The sequence below is a fragment of the Diabrotica virgifera genome, chromosome 1 (assembly GCF_917563875.1).
Source record: "Diabrotica virgifera virgifera chromosome 1, PGI_DIABVI_V3a".
NCBI lineage: Eukaryota > Metazoa > Arthropoda > Insecta > Coleoptera > Chrysomelidae > Diabrotica > Diabrotica virgifera.
In genome coordinates, this window is record NC_065443.1 from 16347947 (window position 1) to 16371190 (window position 23244).

The 23244-nt window shown below is 33.3% G+C and overlaps 1 protein-coding gene across 3 annotated transcripts in view; it reads left to right on the plus strand.

The window, feature by feature from the left end:
* Positions 1–2374: 2374 nt before the first annotated feature.
* LOC114334249 (probable ATP-dependent RNA helicase DDX43) overlaps positions 2375–23244 on the plus strand; it is a 48255-nt gene continuing 27385 nt past the window's right edge. The window contains exons 1-3 of one of the 3 annotated variants that reach the window (XM_050654890.1): positions 2375–2608; positions 13471–13784; positions 22468–23043. In XM_050654890.1, coding sequence (XP_050510847.1) covers positions 13484–13784; positions 22468–23043 — 877 coding nt within the window. In that variant the 5' untranslated portion in view covers positions 2375–2608; positions 13471–13483. Of the gene's footprint in view, positions 2609–13434; positions 13785–22467; positions 23044–23244 lie in introns of all 3 variants that reach the window. The other 2 variants (XM_050654906.1, XM_050654899.1) reach the window with 2 other exon arrangements.

Here is a 23244-nt window from a genome sequence, read left to right on the forward strand (position 1 = left end):
TCCTAACAAAAAATTGGCCAGCGCAAGTACATGTACTTGCGCTGGGCAATTTTCTTTGTGACACGGTGACAGGAAAATACAGCGTGTTTTATATGTTCGTTCATGGGTATTCTTTCATTTTTCCGACTGTACAGTTGATAATACCCTCAGTTGCGGAGAAAGGATTAATAATAAAGATTTTTTTATTCAGTCAATGGTGTAAGCACTGTCAGTTAAATAGTAACGTGTGGCCTTACTTTTACACGCATACCTATTGTGGCAAATGTATATTTTTCAAAATATTGGAATGCATTTAAATCGTAGAACAATTTTAACTTTTGATTTTAATACAGCAGATTTTAATTCTCTACAAGTATTCTCTCATGACTTGATGTAGAGTAATTAGGGAAGCAGGAATTCAACAATTCAGAATTTTACATTGAGTTTCCTATGGCCCTTTTTACGATTCACCACCCGGTATGAGATAAAATGTGTACTATTTGTCTTATTATTTTATAATAACACACATTCAATGATCGAAAATAATTTAAAAATATGGGAATGTAAACTCTTGTGACGTAAAGTCAAAAATATGTCTCCCCACCACCGTCGGACAAGACAACCGTAATAAAGTCTAATAACCGTGGTTTGGTTTTATGCTTTGTTGCATAGCCACCTTAACAAGCCATGAAGCTGAAACTTGGCAACATTATTGGTAGACCGATTAATTCTGACAGTTCTCATTTGTTTTTAAATAATTTTCACTGTATTTACAGAGAAACTGAAATATTTTACAATATTTCGTGCTCCAAATTATAAAGAACATTAAAAGGTATGTTATTAAGATGATTTTAGTTCAATATAATATATTTTTATATAAACTTGCGTGCATATAGAAATCCGTCCACTTAAAATTTTTGTCATTTTTAATGTCTTATATTTCCTAAACCTGTTGGCAGATTTAAGTGATTTTTTTAATCCTTTGCCTAATTCTTTAACCATACCGCTGTAATAATATTGTTGCTAACCAGTTAAATTTTTATGGTGTACCGGGCATAAGTTTTTTTTAATGACATATATTTGAAACTAAAAATCACACTAAATTTTCTTAGTTTTTCACCCCTGTAACTGATTAAAATAAACATAGAAGTTTTCAGGGACTTTGGGCCCTCGGTCCTAACGTAATCTTTCACTCTGCGTTTAAATTTTTGAAAATTACTTATTAGTTTTCTTAGGATTCGAAAAAAATGAATCCCGTTTATATTCTTGTTATTGGTTTTTTTGTATAATAAACGTTAAGGTCGCGTCCCACCATCAAATAATTTGAGCAAACTGAAAGTGCCAGTTAGTGACGTCACATCCTGAGTGTTCATTGTGGATAATAATGAAAAATTTTAATTTTAAATAAAGTACAAACAAGTAAAGGGCCAACTCAATAGGGCTTTTCATTCACAGTCATTTGTTTCGAGCTTCTGTCATATGTGCAATCCGTGCATATTAATATCATACACAGATTATACAACATATGACAGAAGCTCGAAACAAATGACAATCGATGAAAAGCCCTATAGGGCTTTTCATTCACAGTCATATGTCGTATAATCCGTGTATATCTTGTGTATATTAATATTATACACAGATTATACAACATATGACAGAAGCTCGAAACAAATGACAATCGATGAAAAGCCCTATACAAAAAATTTGATCAAACTAGACTGATAGTGAGAGCACAGATTTTTAGAATTTCAAAAAACTGCAATTGTGACGTCACTTTGACGTACTTCCGGAGTTTGCTCAAACTGTTTGATCAAATTATTTGATGGTGAGACGCGGCCTTTACTTACAAGGAATTACTTTTAATATTATTTTTTACAAACTTCTAATTAATAATATTTTCTTGTTCGACTCAAAAAATACTATAAATTTTACCAGAATTTGTACTTTAAAATCGTAGTTTCGAAAGCGGTAGTCCGAAAGTCAGACTACTGACGTCATCAATTGCGACGTTGCCTTTTTCTCTTCATGGCTTGTAAAGTAAAGGTGGCTATGTTTGTTGCCATATTAGATCCGCCATTTTGAATTTTAAAATCATAATATCAAATCCGGAACCTGTGACTCAAAAAGCAGTATAAATTTTACAAATTTGTACAAAAATGAATTTCTGCCACTTTTCGGGATTCTATCAAAAAATAATCACTAAATTTTGCAACGGGGAACAGCGAAATGAAGAAATGCAACCTTGTCAATAAAAAGATGAAGAAGGATGTATTTGGTTTGACCTTGACAGTGAAGGCACATGTACTGTGAATTGACAAAACACGTTCTATGGATAGAATTAGTTGAATGTTGTCCTGTGCCTGTGATGTGATGTTGATGTTGTCATATTGTCATGTGTCATGTTGTCCAATAAAAAATGTTGAAGGAAGTAGATTCACATTCCGAGTAGGGTAGATTGTAGATTCAAGATTCTGATTTCATTCAGTCACTTTTTGATCACAGTGTATGTTCAGTAGTTAAAGGTATTAAATCTTGACTATATTTACTGAATTTACGTACGAAAATAATTATTAAATCAGTATTTCAAGCAGTAGTATTGCGACATCTTGTTTTTGTGTGAACTGCAAAGGTAGGTTTTTTAACAAATCTTTCAATTAAATACTTTTTGTTTCCTTACAAATCTTTATTAAACAAAAATGATATGAACTATATTTCTAAAAGAAACGTTTACTAAATGAGATAGCTCATTTTTTCAAATATTTTGTAATTACAATGCTAAGTAAACCGGTTCCTGGATGATGGGGAATCTTTCATTACATACATTGGTGATTACCTGAATTATATATGAGAGCATAACGAGAAGTAAATAAACATTATTATTATTATTATAACTTGGGTGATCAGAGGCGTAGCTACCGCCGTATAAGCCGTATCAATTATACGGGGCCCCCGACATTCAGGGGACCCAACGAGGCAGGTCGAAACAAAATTCCATTAAAAAAATTGAACAAAATATTCTGCAATTATTTTACTATTAAAACGCTTTGAAACAGTGTACATATATTGTTGGGATATCGACATTTTCGTGTAATGGATTCTTTATTATAAACTATGGTACCTATCTATGTTCTGCCTCTCGCCGTTCTATAACAACAGAGGTTTTTTGTTTTCAAGCTACTTCTTATTGTCTATTCACCGTTGGCTGTGTGAGACATTGTATAATGTATAATGCGAAATTGCAATATTTGCAATCGCTTTACCTTTGATAATTTGAAACATTGAAACACTGTGTATTGTTTGTGCATATTTTCGTGTAATCTGTTCTTTATCTATAAATTGTATTTAGGTATATCTATTTGCCGGTCGCTCGCCGTTAAAGAACAAAGCTTCTTTGATCTCTTTAAAAAAGGCGTTTTTTTAGCAAGAAAAACAATTTAAGAAAAAGATTTATCTCTGGAAGATAAATAGCCGTACCAGTTTTAGTTTTTCTAAATAGATGTGTTCTAGAGGTATTAAAAAAAAAACTAATTAAAAGGCACCATCTTCAAAGAGCTCCAGCTCCCTTAGGAAGCCTTCCCAGGAATCTACAGTTACAATATTTCCAATTATTTATGAAACACCCTGTATTGTTTTGTTTTATTTCATTATCTTTTATTTTGTAATAATATTGACGATTTGTGTAATTTCAGTAAACTGTATTTGTTGTTGTTTTTTCCTACTCTTTGTACATACCTACTCTTTGTCCATAAAATTGTAAAATTTTCAGTGACAATAAAGTATATCTCTATTCTATTCTATACACACGTTTTTGCTGCTTTTCTTGAACTTTTTTTAGCACTATCCCATATCAGTCGTGGAAAAGGGCCCCGCGACAAACTTTGATAAGGGGTCCCTGTGGGGCTAGCTACGCCACTGTGGGTGATGCCAAATCATATTTAGGCCTGAAAGTTAATTCAGTACACAGCAATTTTGTTTCCTCACAGATCTCACAGTATAAGTAACTAAGATCTGAGATTTTCTCCTTATGTTTTGCCTGCTCAATTCCCTGTCCAACTGGACTGAGTGTAAATCTGGCATTACCAAGAATTAACAAATTTGTATTAAAAATTATAGTCCTGTCGCCAGGGGGGGTACAATGGCCTCCTGTATTCAGATGGACTTACCCAAATTTTTTTTATGTATTTTGACCTGTAGAACACGAATTTTTTGGGTAACAGTTGATCCGGATGTCGATAAGATTGTTATAAACCAAGAAGTTGAGGAATCACATAACAGCGATTTCTTGCAAAAGAAAACATTTTTTTTGTATTTTTTGGGCCATTCTAATCAAAAAATGTTCCTACAAATTTTTTCGTAGGATGCATAGTTTTCGAGATAAACGCGGTTGAACTTTCAAAAAATCGAAAAGTTGCAAGTTTTGAACCTGAATAACTTTTGATTAAAAAATAAAATAGCAATTCTGCTTACCGCATTTGAAAGTTCAAGTCAAATTATATCGGTTTTAGTTATTTGCATTGCTAAAAATTTATTATTTTATTGTTAAAACAAAGCTATAAACACCTAGTGCTTGAGTGATGTTTTCAATGATTTCTCATTTAAAATCGAATGAGTAGGTAGAGGAGGTAAAAGTGCAAGCGGGGCTATTTCTACGTAGCATGCATTAAAACGCATGTATTAGGCACGGGAAACACTATGTGTTTATAGCTTTTTTTAACAATCAAAAAATAAATTTTTCGCAATGCAAATATTCAAAACAGATAAAATTTGACTTAAACTTTTAAAGGCAGTAAGCAGAATTGCTATTTTATTTTTTATTCAAAGGTTATTCGGGTTCAAAAATTGCAATTTTTCGATTTTTTGAAAGTTCAACCGCGTTTATCTCGAAAACTATGCATCCTACGAAAAAACTTGTAGGAACATTTTTTGGTTAGAATGACCCAAAAAATACAAAAAATTGTTTTGTTTTGCGAGAAATCGCTGTTATGTAATTCCTCAACTTCTTTGTTTATAACAATCTTATCGACATCGGGATCAACTGTTACCCAAAAAATTCGTGTTCTACGGGCCAAAATACATAAAAAAAACTTGGGTAAGTCCATCTGAATTAAGAAGGCCGTTGTACCCCCCCTGGCGACAGGACTATTAAGAGAACAAGGAACAAATAAGATGTTACACTCTCAGAGCTGAGTGTAATGATGATAGTATCAAAACATTTTATGAAGAATTCAATAAAACCCTAGATTTTTTCTTTTCCCTTCTTTTTGCCATATCAGGGTGTTGGATTTGGGCTAGCTGTTTTAATTTCCATTCACCCATCTTTTTCATTATTTTCTATTTCCTGTCGTTATTTTCAATTCCTCAAGTAATTTTTCTCTACTACTTGCTGTACATATCCATTTTTTACTTCGTCTGCCTCTTTTTCTTTTTACAATGTTCTTTGCTTCATGCACTTTTCTTGTAATTCTGTTGGGTTGCATCCTCATCAAACGCTCATACCAGTTCATTTGTCTCGTTGCCATTTTATTCAATATTGATTCTTATTTAACCATTCATCTAATAATCTCATTCCATAATCTATCCCATCTTGTCTTTAGAACTATCCTTCTTCTGTCTCATCTTAATTGCATTTATCCTGCTGTTTTCCAGAATTGTCCAGTTTTCACTTGCATAGAGCACAGTTTGTATCACTATTGTCTTAAATATGTTTATCCTTGTCTCTCTTGTAAGTTCCCTTTTTCCCAGTATTGGGACTAACTCATAGTATAACTTGTTTGATTTCTTTGCTCTATTTGTTATTTCCCAGTCGATTTTTCTGTCTTTAGTAATTATACTTCCCAGGTATTCGTAAGTTGTAACTATTTCTGAGTTTTTACATTGTATCTTTATTTCATTATTATCTTTCTTATCTTCTTTGCAGGGTTGGCATAGAATTTCCCCATCTTATAAAACCCAGCGGGTTTTTTTCAATTGATAAAACCCACTATTATTGGGTTTTTTGGGGTTTTTTCAAAAATAGCAAATTTTCAGTTGAATGAACGTCATATTTATTTCTGAATAAAAACAAAAACTAGCATAAATACCATGAAGTAAGTAGTAGGTGAATACAAAACGAGAGAAACTGAAACTAAACTAATAAAACACTTATTTTAAACATGGTATATAGACAAATAAAAAAATAAACAAGTTTCTTGTTAAACAAAGCATCAGCAAAGCATATTAGTTATCAGGAAAATCAGAATCTGTATTTTTGTCACATTCCCAATTCCCATTCGTTATTCGTTAGACTCGGTCGAGGACGAGGACTCGGTTCTTAAATGATTATATATTTTTACCAAGTTTGCAGCTCTATCGGCACCTAATCTGTTGCGAAGCTTAGTCCATATTAATCCATATGAAGAAAAAATCCGCTCAATAGATGCAGATGAAGCTGGACATGAGAACAAAGATAACATATAAATACAAAATTCATATGGTATTTTATTTGTTTTTTTTATTTTTTATTGATATCAGCTTCCACCATTTCTTTGTTGAGAATTTTTTGACAAGTTCTTCTTTGAAAAGTGTTGCGGGGAACATATCTGTATCCTTAATCTTGAATGATAACATCACTGCCAAAAACTCATCAGAAAGATTCGATGCAACCCATTGTTCGACTGTTTCCTCTTCTTCCCCTGTAAGTCGTCTTCCCATGTATTTGTGATCCATAGTATTTGCAAAAAGGTGAAATGGTTGAATGGCAAAGTCATATCTCTTTTTTATTTCTTGTCTGTATGACTGTAACAAATCATGGTCGAGGGCATCTTTCCATATTTCTACTGCATCAGAAATGTTTACAGAATCGCTTTGGAATCTGTCTAGAGCTTTCACAATAACGGCAAGTTGTTTTTGCAAATACAGAGCCTCTCTATATATGGCGACATTATCTAATATTTTGGAGATATTTTTATCAAATTCTTGCTCCTTCTCTGTCCTAGTTTCAACATATAGGTGATAGTTGCTTATAAATTGCTGACATTGTCAAGTTGCTTTATTTTGTAAGCATATTTTGTTATTTTATTATTTTTGCAATAAAATTCATAATTTTTGTAAAACTTTTGATAGAGCAGAAACTATATATCAAATCTAAATAAAAAACTGAAAATCCCCAAAAAAAAACCCGAAAAAACTCTAAAAAACCCGTCGGGTTGGGCTTTTAAAAAAAACACGGGTTTTTTCCAACCCTGCTTCTTTGCCATTGATTATCATTATCTTACCCTTTTCCTCATTTATTTCCATTTTTAGTTCTTCTATTTGCTCTACCCATATATCCATTAGTTTCTGAATTTTAATTTCGAAATCTGCTATCAGTACTATGTAGTTCTCATATTGACACAGCACACATCAGATGGTAAGGTCTCTTGACCTTACCATGACCAAATTTTCATTATATGTAATGTAGTTTTTCGTGAAAGTCCTTTGTGCTTGTAATATATATGTTTTTCAACTTTTCCGACTAAGAACAGCAAGAATTGACCACCTTTTTTCAACAGACAGACAAGGTTTTTTTCTATATTTTTTCCATCATTAAAAACTGCACAAGTAATAGAAGTATTTTTTGTATATTGTACATGGGATCCATCTCTCTTCATAGTGGTATTTTGAAACTTTTGACCATAGCTCCGAAGATGGCTTTATAAGCCGAAAGCGCTCAGCTAGGAATTATTTGTTTTACACAGTTCAAAAGTACACTTTCTCTGTTCACCTGTTGTCATAAGTGTGTACAAAACTATTTCAGTCTTTACATTCATATATTAGATTTGTTCTAGCAAACAGTCAAACTAGTCGGAAACCGTCAGTAAACAGTTGGTCAGTGAGAGAACATAATACAGTCACCAGTGCTGTCCCCTCTACTCGCGCTGGTCCACTATTCGCTGATGGTTTCAAACCGTTTGAAACTGATTCTAGAACAAACCTATAAAGGACTCTATTGTTACCTGTTGTAATCTATGGTGTCCTATTATTATCTGTAGTTGATTGGTTTTTACTGTAGTATTTCGTATTAATTGGTTCATTACTATTATGAATAGCAAAGGGTTGCAACTATCTCCTTCCAATATTTTCCCTGCTATTTGTACTCTTCTCCTTCTTCTTCCCGGCAGGTCCCAGTCCAATATTCTTTTTGGCTACCTGTGCCCTGGCATTCAGTATACATGCCTGTACTACTGCAAGGCACTGTTTCCAACTTTTTATAATTGAGCATTATATTTCCATTCTGTTCCATATTTGCACTGTTCTTGAGGAATTCCACTGAGTAAGTAAGTGTTGTTCATGGCTTGTTTTCCCCATGCTATTTTTATTCTACATCTTTCAAATATATTCGCGGTGTGCAAGTACTTGGAAGGGAATTGAGAAACTATCGTACGCGAGTAGCGGAGAAATATTGCGACTTTTTTTTATTAATATTACGGGAAAACCCCATTAACAGTTACAATTAACAAATAGTAAAATGTAAGATGTATGTAATAGATTGAGAAAAAAATATAATCAAAAAACAACAAAAATAATTCAACCTGCAACAATGTTCAAACAACCAACAATTAACATTACAACCCTAAATTTATAATTAAAGTTTTACACTAAACTAAAGTATTAATTATTCTATGAAATTGATTCTATTAAATTGAGCCCTGAACCCACTCTCAGACATATCAAATATTTCCAAATGAAGTTGGTTAACATATCTCGAGTATCTTTCTATAGGCAAATTCATACCATAATTTGTTCGATGATAGGGTATATGAAAAGAAGAGTAGTTATGTCTCCTATTTCGTGTGACAATCTCAATGTTAACCGACTCCAACAATTCAGCACTATCAATTTTCCCTGTAACAATTTTATGCAAAAAATTTAATCCAGCACAGATTCTCCTTTCTGAAAGTGTTTTCAAATTCAGTTGTTTTTCCAGAATTGAATAATTATGATCAGAGATCCCAATATATAATTTGAATCCACAAAATCGTAGAAACTTATGCTGAACCTTTTCTACAGTATTATTTATGGACAGCTTGGTAAGGAGACCACACCACTGATCCATACTCAAGTTTAGATCTGACTAATGAAGAGTAAAGGCTTCTGACAGTGTCAACAGAAAAATGTCTACAATTTCTCACGATGAAACCCAAGATTTTGGATGACTGTATTGTGACAGAGTTAATATGATCGACAAATGTTAAATTTTTGTCGAAAATTACTCCCAAGTCTTTTATTTTTGATACAGTTTTTAATGGTTGCCCACACAGTTCGTAAGAAGTGTCATATTTTCTGGAACCCTTAAAAAAACTAATTAGACAACATTTTGATATATTTAGGTTTAATTTATTAATGTGACACCACTGCGTTAATCTGTTAAGATCGTCCTGCAGCACTTGTTGATCAGTTTGGCAATTCATTATTCTGTAGGCTTTGAAATCATCAGCAAAAGCGAGACCTTCACTGTTTTCAAAACAATCAAAAATTGAGTCCACAAACAGATTGAAAAACATTGGGGAACAGTGGCCCCCTTGGGGAACACCAGAAGTTACACATATTGCATCTGATTTAAAAGCACCTATTTTGACCATCTGTCTACGCTCTGACAATAAACTTTTGATCCAACCTACAGCCGAAACATCAAACCCTATATCAAATAATCTCCTGAGAAAAATATTATGGTCTACTTGATCGAAAGCCTTTGAAAAATCTGTGTAAACTGCATCAACTTGCTTGAATTCTTCCAAAGCTTTAATTATTTTTGATTGATATGGTAACAGATTAGTTAGAGTTGAACGACCTGAACAGAAGCCATGCTGATTCTTATTTATTAGCCCACGACACATCCAGTTTAATTGGTTGCTGATAATACTGTCAAACAATTTTGGAAGTGATGATTGAATGCATACACTCCTGTAGTTCGTAACATCGTTTTTGTTCCCACTTTTAAAGATGGGCGTGATAAAACTATCCTTCCATTTTTCAGGAAAAATTGAGGATCTTAAAGACTTATTAAACAATAAACTTAGTGGAACCACAAGGGTACATACACAATATTTTAACAGGCTACTTGGAACACCGTCGGGACCAAGGGTATTTTTACTAGGTAAAAGAGATATTTTTTCGTATATTTCTTTTGTAGAAATATCCGAAAACTTAGAGTTTTGGTAAATATTTGTGGGTGTACCAAGGTCTAGTTTGTTCTCTGTGTTACTTGGGGTGTACACTGTTTGGAAGTACTTTTTGAACAAATCAACAATCTCTTGCCCATCATTTGCTTTATCCTCGCCGTATATTATTGTTTGGGGAAGAGAATGGTTGGTTTTTAAGTCCTTTATGTACCTCCAAAAGTATCTAGGATTTGATTTGAATTCTATATCCATCAAAGAGATATACTGAGACCAACAAACCTCCCGAACTTTTTTGCATTCTGAACGCAGTCTAGTAAAAATATTGAGGTCAGCCTGAGATCTGGACTGAGTATAGGTGTAGTGTGCTCTCCTTTTTTGAGAAATAAGCTGTCTTAGTTCCCTTGAAAACCACCTAGGATAAGTGCTGGTTTGGTATTTTTTCACAGGTACAAATGAAGCAATACCAAAAGCTAAAATTTCATAGAAGTAATCAACAGCTAAATCTAAATCAAGACGAGACAAACACTGCTCCCAGTTAATTCCAGCTAAAAAATTATTTAAACCCACATAATTGGCGTTATTGAAATCATAGTACAGATCCTGGCAGAAGAGGCTGTCGTCTACCTGTTTTTTGTGAATATTTCTTAAACTACACTCATAACTAGCATGATGTAAACTGCTGTTTAGAATAGAGTCATTTCCCAACAGTACCTCAACACTTTTATCGTTTGTGAACATAAGATCCAAGAAAATATTTCTGCTGTTAGGAATACTTATCCTTTGAAATAACTGAAGAAAACCAAAAGTTTGGGCAATATGGATAGCTGAAGAAGTTCCAGGACACACAACCTGCAAACCATATTCATCGTTTGACCATATAGCTTCGGGAAGATTATAATCTCCAAAAATATAAAAATATTGTGCTGGAAATCTTTGTAGAACATCCTCTACTGTTTCACAATGAGAGGTGTATACTAATCCAGGCATGTTTGGTGGAATATAAACTCCTGAAATGATAAATTTTGATGCATTGTACTCACATGAAATAAACAATTGTTCCACGTTCTGATGTGATATGTTTATCATTTGGGACCGAATAGATCTTCTGACGTAGATCAGTACACCACCACCACTCAATTTTTGGCTTGTTAAGATTGATCTATCACTACGATATAAGTTAAAATATACACATTCTAGTTCACTGTCCAAAAAATCACTATTTAGGTTACTTTCAACTAAAATTATAATATCATATAAGCAACTACTCACAGCCAGTTTAAGACGGTCTATTTTGGTTCGCAGACCACTGACATTTTGGTAATATATTGTTAATGGGGTGGTTAAAAGTTTTCCTGGGTAATCTGCCTTTTGGGTATTAAGGAAGGGACGCCTTTAATATATTTTATGATCAAATCCTCACCTTCATTATTTCTCTGTGTTAGCTCCTCTTTAACCGCTTTGTATGCATCCTGTTGCATTTTTGTGTAATCATACGCTATTTTGTAGGAACATGACTCCATTTGTAGCTTCTTTCTAGAACGAAGAGCTTTATGTATAACTTCAGAGTTGTTGCAAATAATCTTAAGTGGTCTTTTCTTCCCATCATTATTTTTCCCTACACGGACAACTTTGACTATTGCACTCTTGTCATTCTCACATCCCAACTTCTTAAAGATATCTCTTGCTATATTGGTATCATATGCTATTTTATCTTCTAGCTTTGTATCTATAGACTCTTGAACATTATACACCATAAGGTTTTTAGAGCGTACAAATCGTTCATGGGTCTCGTAAAGTACTTCCTCTGTATTTAGCATTGGGGAAGATTTTAACTGCTTGATCTCTTTTTTAAGGCCAGCCACCTCTTGCTGGAGTTCCTGGACTTTTCTGACCACCATGGGCGCTGACTTAAAAGCAGTACAACATTCCACACAAAGATATATAAGGTTCCTTTTTTGTAACACCACAGCCCTCACTTCTGAGCTGGAAAGGCCAGAACATCCTTCTAACAAGTGGAACACAACCCGGCAGCAGTCGCAGTATAAAGGTCTCTCCTCACCATCAATGGAGTGATTGCATATTGCACACAAATCTAAAGGCATGGTTAACCTCACTTTATGAAATCACAATGTACAAAACCATCAGTTATTTATTCATTCACTAACAATTACTTCCAGACAGCTTTTCTAACTTCAGTATCCACTATTGGTTCATTTTATTTAACTAAAACTCAAAATTAACATGGAGCAAAAATAAACAACAACCCATTCAACATAACCTCACTCATCACTTTCTTAAATAATTCATATGGTCAATTGAAATTGTCAAATTGACACTGTCATATCTACTGTCATCTAAGAAGAAAAATTATATTCAAATGGGAAATAAGCCACAATTTTACCTAAAAATGATTTTATTAACGTTTCGACGCCCAAGTCGGGTGTCGTTGTCAAAATACAAAATAATACTAAATAAACAAAAATGTTCTTGCTTAGTAAAAAATTCTTCTAATAATTTATTTAATCTGACTCATTTATATCGTTATTATACAATTGGGCGTCGAAACGTTAATAAAATCATTTTTAGGTAAAATTGTGGCTTATTTCCCATTTGAATATAATTGATTATAAAAATGCCACAAGAAAATAGCTTCAGAACAACATTAAGAAAAATTATATGTTGCTCCACAATATTGATATGATATGCAATTATTATATAAAGCTAAATTTAATTAATTGTATTTTGCTTGCAGTACTGCATTTTAATAACTAATTTTATTTACTACATACAATTGTTTACGTTTTAATAACATAACCTGAATCTTATTTTTTCTTCTTATTATTTTTTTGGACTATGGCCTTGACAATTATCCAGTAACCAGGACTAATATAATTGGCCAATATAATTGAAGGTGCGAATAAAGTTGCAGAGCATAGAAATATGTGTTGCTTTGCCGAACTTGCACGGTCCCAATACCATCTCAGCTTATCATTGATCCTAAATACTTAAATCTTACAACTCTTAATAGTAGCTTCTTCTAAACTATCTAGACTTTATCTAAATATCCTTGTTAAAAAAGACTGTAACCGATGTTCAAAGGATTTCGGTATTAAGAGGTTCTTTATTATAGAATTTGGCATAAGAATAATTGTAAAAATCTCGTAACTAGCTGTGGTGATGTGATTAAAAATTAGGAGTTTTACCGTATGTTGTTTATATCAAGTTAATTGAATAATTAATAATTATTTAATTTATATTTTTGAAATTCTTTATTTGATCACAAATGTGCACTTATAGTGTCATTTTTAATATATAGCTTTTAGGATAAATTACTTATAATTAATTATGTTAGAAAAAGATAAAACATGGATGACTGCTGGGACGACAATCCCGATCCTTATGAGCAACCCGCAAATCCAGCTTTCCAATATAACACAAATACGCAATATAATGCAAATGGTTGGAATCAGGACCGCCCTCAACAAAATTTCAGAAGGGGTAATTCCAGAGAGCAAAATACTAATTGGAGACAGAGGGATGGAAGGGAAAGGAGGCCTGATAGGGATGGAAGAGACAGAAAACCTGATAGGGAAGGAAGGGAAAGGAGATCTGATGAAAACTCTGAAAGTTTAACTGTTGAATCGAAATATGTAGGAAGAATAATAGGTAAGTTGTTCTTATTTCAGAGTGTTACAATTTTTATTGATATTTAAAAAAGAGTAGTTCAAAGGTTCTAACAGTGCTGGTAGTATATGCATGCCAAAAAGTATAATCTGTCCTCATGCTGTCCAAGACACTGACTATGATACTGCACATAATTATGTCATTTCCACTGGTAAATTTAGAGTATGTGAGATGTACATACATTTTATTGAAGAATGTTTACTAGAGCTTAATGTACACTCTGGGCCAAAATTAACCGGCCACCTTAAAAATGGGACATTTTTGATGTCTTATATCTGCTGAACCTGTTGTCCGATTTGTGATTTTTTTTAATATGTTATAGCCTTATTCCTTGACAATATCGTTATAATAATACTGTTGCTAAACAGGTAAATTTTCATTGTATACCGAGTGTACGAATCAAACTATGTTTTTTCCTTAAAGTTTGCATCACCCTGTGGAATATTCTAGCATTTGTAGAATACTGAAATTAAAACCTAACTATAGTCTCATGCTTACTCAACATTTTGTTGTTTGATTTATTCGCTTATGTTGGATAATAAAAAAGTTAGGTGCTTTAAAAACTAGACGTTTTTTATCAATACAGGGTGTTTTTAAAAATTTTTGGCAAAGTTTAAGGGGTAATTCTGCATGAAAAAATAATGACAGTTTCCTTTATAAACTTATGTCCGCAAATGCTTCGTTTCCGAGATAGGGGGTGTTAGAATTTTTCTGACAAACTGACGATTTATTTATTACTTTAGAACCAGTTGAGAGATGCACATGAAATTTGGTGGGTTTTAATACATAGGTATTGCACATTTTTTGGCATACAATTAAGCATTTAAGATTCACCATTGGCGCACATACGAGTAATATGATGGCTCATATTACCCGTATGCGCGCCAATGGTGAATATTAAATTCTTAATTGTATGTCTAAATATATGCAATAACTACGTCTAAAACCCACCAAATTGCATTTGCATATCTCAACCGGTTTTAACCTTCGGATGACCAAGCGGGGGAAAAAGTGACCCCAGCGTATGTTTTTCTTTAATAAATTCAAAAGTATTTTCAATTTTTAACTCATTATTTTTTTATTTGACTTTAATATCATTCTAGATATCCTCATATTTTGAAATAAAAAAAATTCCCTATATTTTACGAATAAAAAATATATTCTGAAGTTAATGTTTAGTAAAATAGCGTCTATTATGTGTAATTCCAAGTAGTTTTACGCTAATGACGTCGACTTTGCAAAGTAACAAGACACTTACTCAACATACACACTACACATGACACTAATACTCATGTTGTGACTGGCTGAATGACATTAAGTCCATGCCATAAAAAAAAATTAAAAAAAAAATTAAAAAGCTTTATTTTTTTGTTAATTGTCATTTTTGACCTGGGGTCATTTTTCCCTCCCTTGGTCATCCGTGTAACAAAAAAAGGTTGGTCATCGGAAGGTTAAAGCAATAAATAAATCGTCAGTTTGTCAGAAAAATTTCAACACCCCCTATCTCAGAAACGAAGCATTTGCGGACATATGTTTATAAAGCAAACTGTCATTATTTTTTCATACAGAATTACCCCTTAAACTTTGCCAAAATTTTTTAAAAACATTTAAACAACACGTATTGATAAAAAACATTTCTAGTTGTTAAAGAACCTAACTTTTTTATTATTCAACATAAGCGAATCAATCAAACAACAAAATGTTGAGAAAGTATGAGGCTATAGTTAGGTTTTAATTTCAGTATTCTACAAATGCTAGAATATTCCACACGGTGATGCAAACTTTAAGAAAAAACACAGTTTGATTCGTACACCCGGTATACAATGAAAATTTACCTGTTTTTCAGACATCAGACATCAAAAATAACCCATTTTTAAGGCCCAGAGTGTATTATCTGCAGTTGATTTTTCCCAATCCATATACTTTTATATTTCTGACTTATGTCTTTGTGGTTGATTTAATATTAATGGAGTTTTATTACCAAATATAATTTTATAAGCTCAGATCTTTGTGGCTCCAATTTCACTATCACTGGATTACCTTTAAATATATTATCTCCTGTCTTTGTTAAAGCTAGTGGTATTCTCCCTCATAATATATCTTGTTCATCTTTAAATGCCTTGTGCTCCAAGAACATTGATGACCAGTTGCATACTCTTTACTTTGTCCGCAGCAGACCTAACTAATATCGTGGGGCTAATTCCATACCTCTGGCTGAAATTATTTCCCCTCTATTTTCCCCTGAATAATTACACCCATACAAGTATTCTAATACAAACTCATACAAATTCAATAGGATCGGTTCTAAATTTTTTAAAATATGTAACATGGATTATCATTCAAAAGACATTTTATTTTATGTAAATCAAAAATACATACAAATACATAAATACAAATACACAAATGTTACATAAAATATGTGTATGTAAGTATACATACATATTTTTTGAATGTCTTTAATAGAAAGATTAACATCTTCAGATAGTTCGGATAATTTAGTAGGATGCCCTGCTCTGGTGCATTATCCAAAATTGACAAAGCCTTGTTGCTTGTTAATGTCTCGCGAATATTATTTGTTCACTTCTCTACAAAAGTGATTTTTGAACCAATCCTCAAAAATAGCCTTAGTCATCCAAGCTTTCTTGCTGGATCTCCATATGACGGGTAATTGATTTTTATTGAGTCCTCTAGACTCTAGGCCTTGGATTTTCTGACAAATATATATTAAAAGTGGTTTTAGCATAAAATTACCCGTGGCATTTGTATTAAGTAGCAATGTTAATCGTTCTTTAGACATCTTACAACCAGGCGCAGATTTTTCGGTTTATGAAATGTACATGCGATCAGGCATTCGCTTTCAATAAAGCCCTGTTTCGTCTACGTTAAACACTTGTTCAGGTTTATAACCACCTCTTTTAACAATTCCCTTTAAGTTCCTTGCGGTCTCATCAGTGCTAGCTGTTTCCTCTTTTATTTTCATATTATGCAAATTAAACCATTTTTAATCTTCAAACCATCCTCAGCTTGCTTGAAATGTGACATCTTCAACAGATTCATCAGTCGGTATTTCCATTCCATTTAAAATTTTCGAAAATACTTGGTTTTTCATGGAGAGTTATTTGACTTATTAGCATTCTCTGTTTGTTATTGTCCTCAATCCCTATAACCAATAGTTTTTCCATTTTTTTTCCTAATCGAGTCAATATAATTTTCCATAATGCAGATGTATCGACATCGAAAAAAATATTTTTGGCCGTTATAGCGAAACATTTTAGGCCGTAAATCGAAAACGTGCCTTAATTGAAGAGCGCCGTTATAGCGAAACGCCGTATAAAGAGCGGTCGTATATGGGTGTACATGTAATTCATATTTATAATTTTTCTTAGGGGCTAGGCTTTCCTTACAATTTTCTTCCACTCATTTCAATCTGTGCATAGTTCCCTCCAGTTCTCACTTTCAGGATTTTGATATCTCTCATGACCTGACCGTCTCATCTCTCTCTAGGTCTTCCCCTTGGTCTTTCAGTTACCGGCTTCCATTTGGTGACCTTAGTCACCACTCATAGTAGGTAGTTTTTCCGTCTCTCTATCTGTCTCAGCAATATCAGTATTTGCGCTTTAATACAACTAACTGTACCTTCTCCCTTAATTATACCTCTTAAACCATGGTTCACTCTTCTCATTTCTCCGTTTTTCATTTTTATATATCCCATAATTCTTCTGAGGATTATCCTTTTTGAATATTTTTAAACTTTCTTCATGTTTATCTGTGACTCACATTGCTTCAGCTGCGTATGTAACTATTGGTCTGATTACAACTCTATATATTTTCATTTTTTATTTCTGGATAAATTTCTATCCTTCATTTGGCTATGCTGTCTCCAGTATAATTTGTGGTCTGCTAGTATTTGCCTTGTTACTTCTTCACTTCTCTTATTTTTGCCATTGAATCCTAAGTTTTTAAATTGTTGCTCTTTCAAAAGTGTAGTGTTCTGTCTTGATTTCTCTTATCGTATTCTTCTCTTCTAGAGCAGATTGGATGTTTTGTTTTTCCTTAGTTCATTTCGAGACCTCTTTTATGTGCGCCAGGATTGTTAATGCTTCTTTTAATACAATTGGATATAGTAATTGAGTCAATACTCGCAATCTTAAGTTTGTATTTTATTAGTTGTTATAATATAATCCTGGGGCAACCGGTTTCGAGTCTTACAATATATGACTCATCATCAGGCCCAGTACAAAAAGTCTTCTCAAAACAAACTACAAGCTAAAAACACAAAACGAGAGACATGTACATATACATATATAAAACATAAAAAACAACTTTGTTTTGGTTTTAATCACACACAATAAAGCCAAACAACTGAACTCATCAGTCTATAGCATGTAAAAAATGAGACATTTTGTCATTGGGAGCGACCAATCTGATGAAAATTGCTTGGTATATAATTTAATATATACTACCATCAATCCTTAACTAGTTAAGGGTTGATGGAGTCCTGACAAGAGGGTATGCGATCAAACGACATATTATAAAGTTATTAGTAATCGGTATGTACTTACATAACAGCCATTGAAACAGTTCCACAGCTAAAGATGTACCTGGAAGTCACCAGCCCCATAAGAAGAGTTGACTAATATTGATTACTAATAACTTTATATTATGTCGTTTGATCGCATACCATCTTGTCAGGACTCCATCAACCCTTAACTAGTTAAGGATTGATGGTAGTATATATTAAATTATATACCAAGCAATTCTCATCAGATTGGTCGCTCCCAATGACAAAATGTCTCATTTTTACATGCTATAGACTATTGAGTTCAATACTATACAGTTGTTTGGCTTTATTGTGTGTGATTAAAACCAAGACAAAGTTGTTTTTTATGTTTTATATATGTATATGTACATGTCTCTCGTTTTGTGTTTTTAGCTTGTAGTTTGTATTGAGAAGACTTTTTGTACTGGGCCTGATGATGAGTCATATATTGTAAGACTCGAAACCGGTTGTCATGGGCGCCCGCAGGATTTTTTTTCAGGGGGGGCAAAATAAAAAACTGTTGTATGTAATACTTATATTTTTAAAACGTTAAGAAAACAAAATATTGCAACTTCTTTTAGGAACAAATAACAAAACCACGAAAGCAACTCTTAAAAAATACAAAACAAAATATTATAATAAATGTTATTAATGCTAAAAGGTAATAAAAGTAATACCTAAAAGTAATACAAAATAGCATGCAATTTTATTCTTAACTAGAAACCAGTCTTCTGTTATTTTGACAAAATTCGTCTAGTATTTTAGTGGAAAAATTGGAAATATTTAATAGACGATTTCGATGGATACTCAACAATGCTAGCCCAACAAGTCTATCTTGTCCCATTGTAGCTCTTATCCACGTTTTAATCCTGCGTAAGGTGCTAAAACTCCGTTCAATTGTGCAGGTAGTACACGGCAAAGTAAGTAGAAGAATGCAGCTATCTTTGATAGCAGGAAAAAATTTACAGTGCTGAATAAGATCTTCAATGGTTATGTTCTCAGCTATTTGAGATTGAGATAAATACTCTCTCCAAATATTTAATTCGCTTTCCAAATTCTCAATGTTGTATAGATTTCCTACCTTAATTGCGAAAGATTTAACATCTAAAGATTTTATATTTTTTGGTAAAATATTAAACAAAGAGAAGGCGACTTCATGTTCTTTAGAAAATCTTGTTTTTAAGGCAAGAATCAGATGATCTAAATATGGTATAAATATAGATTTTCTAAAATAATCTTCTGCTGAATCAGATTCATAGTTAGATCTATGAATTTGTTGACCGCAAATTCGTGGTTTTCCCACTTCTATGTTGAGGGTCTCACAGATAGATAATGCATAGGAAAAAATGTCTGCAAAATTTGAATCAACCTCTGAGCGCTGTTTTTCACAAGTCCTGGTAATTAAATTTATGTCGTGATGAACATCTACAAAATTAATTGAAATACCTTGTAGCGTATTTGCAATGGGCTCTAAAATATTTGAATATTTACTTGCCACAACTAGACAAATAACAAACGTAAAGGAATTTAAGGCAGCCCATAACTGAGCTGCTCTTTTTGTAGTAGAAGAGTTCATTAAAATTTGCCCAGTTTTTATAACAAAAAGTGTTTTAAATATTATTTTAAAATTTTCAGCAAAAATCCGCAAAGATTTATATTTAGCTGACCAACGAGTTTCACAAAACAAAGGTATATTGGGAATTAGGTTTCTTCTTAGAGTACTCTCTCTAAAAAATACTATTACGTCTTTAACAGTACCTATGGTATTTCGAATTTCAACTATTTTACTAATGTCGTTTATGACTAAATTTAACCTATGGGAGGCACAATGAAAATAGAATGCTTTTTTTATACTTATCTTGTACTATCTTCTGAACCCCGTGAATTTCACCAGCCATTGTTGAGCATCCATCATAGCCCTGCCCTACAAGTTTGTCCATGTTTAAACCTGATGTTTCCAAAAACTCCAAAATAGAATAAGCTATATCAGCGTTTAGTTTATCTAATTTCACAAAACCAAGAAACTCTTCTTTCACCGTAAAATTTTCATTTTCTTTGTATACATACCGTATACCAACAGATAACTGTTCATGTCCCGAAATGTCCGCAGTCTCATCAGCCATAACACTAAAATATTTGGAAGAATTTGCTTCTTCGACAATATTTTTTAATATTACATGTCCTGCCAATGAAATTATTTCATTTTGGATCCTGTGAGAAGTGTATTTAGAGTTACCACCTGCGTTCAACAAGTGATTCTCTAAAGTTGTATCACCAGCGTCTATCCTGAATTTTAAGAGATCCAAAAAATTTCCAGAATTTTTGCTGCTTTCTCTTAAAGGCATATCATGAGTTCCACAAAAAACTATTGTTTTTATAATTGGAAGAATTTTTTTTCTATCTTCCGCTACATTTATTTGCTTTCCCTCATCAATCAGAGACAATATATCTAGTTTTTTATTGGACATCACATCAATAAAATTTTTGGAACGGATAATTGAATCTTTATGCCAGGCAGAATTAGAATGGTTCTTGGCCTGCGTGTGGAAATCCCTGTATTTTATAAATGGCCTTGTTATAAATGCGCCTAAGGTACTACCGTGTGTCACAACAGGTGGGAAAACCACACAATACTTTCAAAGGACACCTTTAATAACTTTGGAATAAACCAACCTGTCATTTGGTTGAAGCCATTTGTGTACAAACGGCCGTTTATTTGGATCAACATCTTGCTTAAAATCATAGGTAGGGGACGGCGTATACGGACTTCTTAATATATCGTATTGGTATTTTTGTTTATCTTGAATCGACGAGGAATTTACAAAATTTCCAATGTCTTCTGATTGACCGTCTGGAAATATTCGGGCAATGGTTTCTTGTACATCAGGCTGATCTGCTCTCTCCGCTAAAGTATTTCTATTCGAAGAAGTGCTAGGCTCTGCTTCCTTTACTGCATGTTCATGTTCCCCTTCTTCTTCGCGTGCTATGTCACTACTTGTGCTAGGGATAGGGCTACGAGTTGAAGCCTTATTCTTTTTGGAATCGGTAACTTCCTCGAGGGCGGTTGTTTTTCTTTTAAAGAATGTTCGAATGTCCATTTTTTTCTAAAGAATAAACCAGCAAAACTATAGTCATGCAGTTTAAGGAAAATGTTAATAAATCAAATTACCTGATAAGGATTGTGTTTGTATTAAATGATAGAAACCGGAAACCGCCCGTAAGGCTAACACGATAATAATAAAATAAAATACACTGCGAATCTCAACGCAAAGAAAATAAACAACGGCTGTGAACTCTGAGCGGCTTGACGAAAACAGGTAGAATGGTGGTGCGTGGCCGGATTATCTATCACCATCACCACCACCACCATGTGATTGTGCTTGTGCTACGACGTTGCCGGTTGCATTCAAAAGGCGCGTAGGTTCGTAGGTATTCGACGTATTATATTTAATATCTTAGACCATGGTCTAAGTTTAATATAATATTATCTCCATAATTTTGTTTTTGGTTTATATACTTGTATAATATACCTTTTATGTCAACGTAAAGGTATTAACTTTTTAGGTTTGAGTACAGAAAAATATACAAAATAGTAAAATCTCAGGGGGGGCCACGGCCCCCCCTGGCCCCTCTCTGCGGGCGCCCATGCCGGTTGTCCCATGATTATATAACAACTAATAAAAATACAAACTTAAGATTGCGAGTATTGACTCAATTACTATATCCAATTGTATAATGGACTCGCATTGGCAACCCTTTCATCATTTGAAAAATGCTTCTTTTAATATTTCCTTATGTTTCTTTCCATAAGAACTATATCATCTGCATGTGCTACTATTTATTTTGAAGAGTAGATTATAGTGAGTGTATCATGAAGAGTTGTGTTTCTCTTATTTCCTTATTTGGGTTTTCTGTGTCTACTTATGTATTGAAGTCTCCAATCATTAGTACTAAGTCATTTCTGGGTAATATTTCATATAATTCAATTTTATCATTCTTTGTATATTTTTTGTGGGTGCATTTATGTTTATAATTCTGCCAATTCAGGTTTTTGTATTAGTATATTACATGTCCAGCAGTGGACGCATACAAGTTGATGATTACAATACATTGTGTTTTTCGTAGGTCGACAAGGGTCAAAAATTGCATCACTACAGGAAGAGTCTGGTGCTCGAATAAACATCGATAAAAATTCCTTTGGTGAGGAAACCGAGATAAAAATTTCTGGAGATGCAGCTGCGATTCAAAAGGCCAAAGAGTTAATAATGGAATTAACAACGGAAAGAAAATCAAATTATGAGCAGAATAATCAACCAAGAGAAGAACCTAAACAAGAAATGGATCTAGACACTTTTCTCAAACAATGCGAAGAAGCAGAAAAGGCGGAATGGGAAAAGTACCCTCCAACCGTAAAAGAATTTTACAAAGAACACCCTCAAATAACAAAAATGTCGCAGAAGGAGGTTGACGAGTTTCGTCTCAATAGCAACAATACTATGGTCAGTCGTGTGTTTCAAACTGAAACGAGTCTACCGGTGCCAAAACCGTGTACATCGTTTTATTTTGCGTTTCATCAATATCCAGATATATTGGAACTGATAAAAGAAGCCGGATTTACACAGCCTTCGCCAATTCAGTGTCAAGCTTGGCCTGTACTTCTGAGTGGCGAAGATCTTATAGGAATCGCTCAAACTGGAACAGGTATGTACCCTTTATCCTTATCATCAAAAATATCTTTATTTCTATTTCTATGTGTGGGCTGTTTCTCTAGTTATATTTCTTCATGTGTTTATATCTTGCAATATTGCAATATGAGGTTTGCTCGAAAAGTATACCATCTTCATTTGTAACTTCACGTAAAAATGTTTTAGAGCCCTCTATGGGTTACGAGCGTAATCAGTA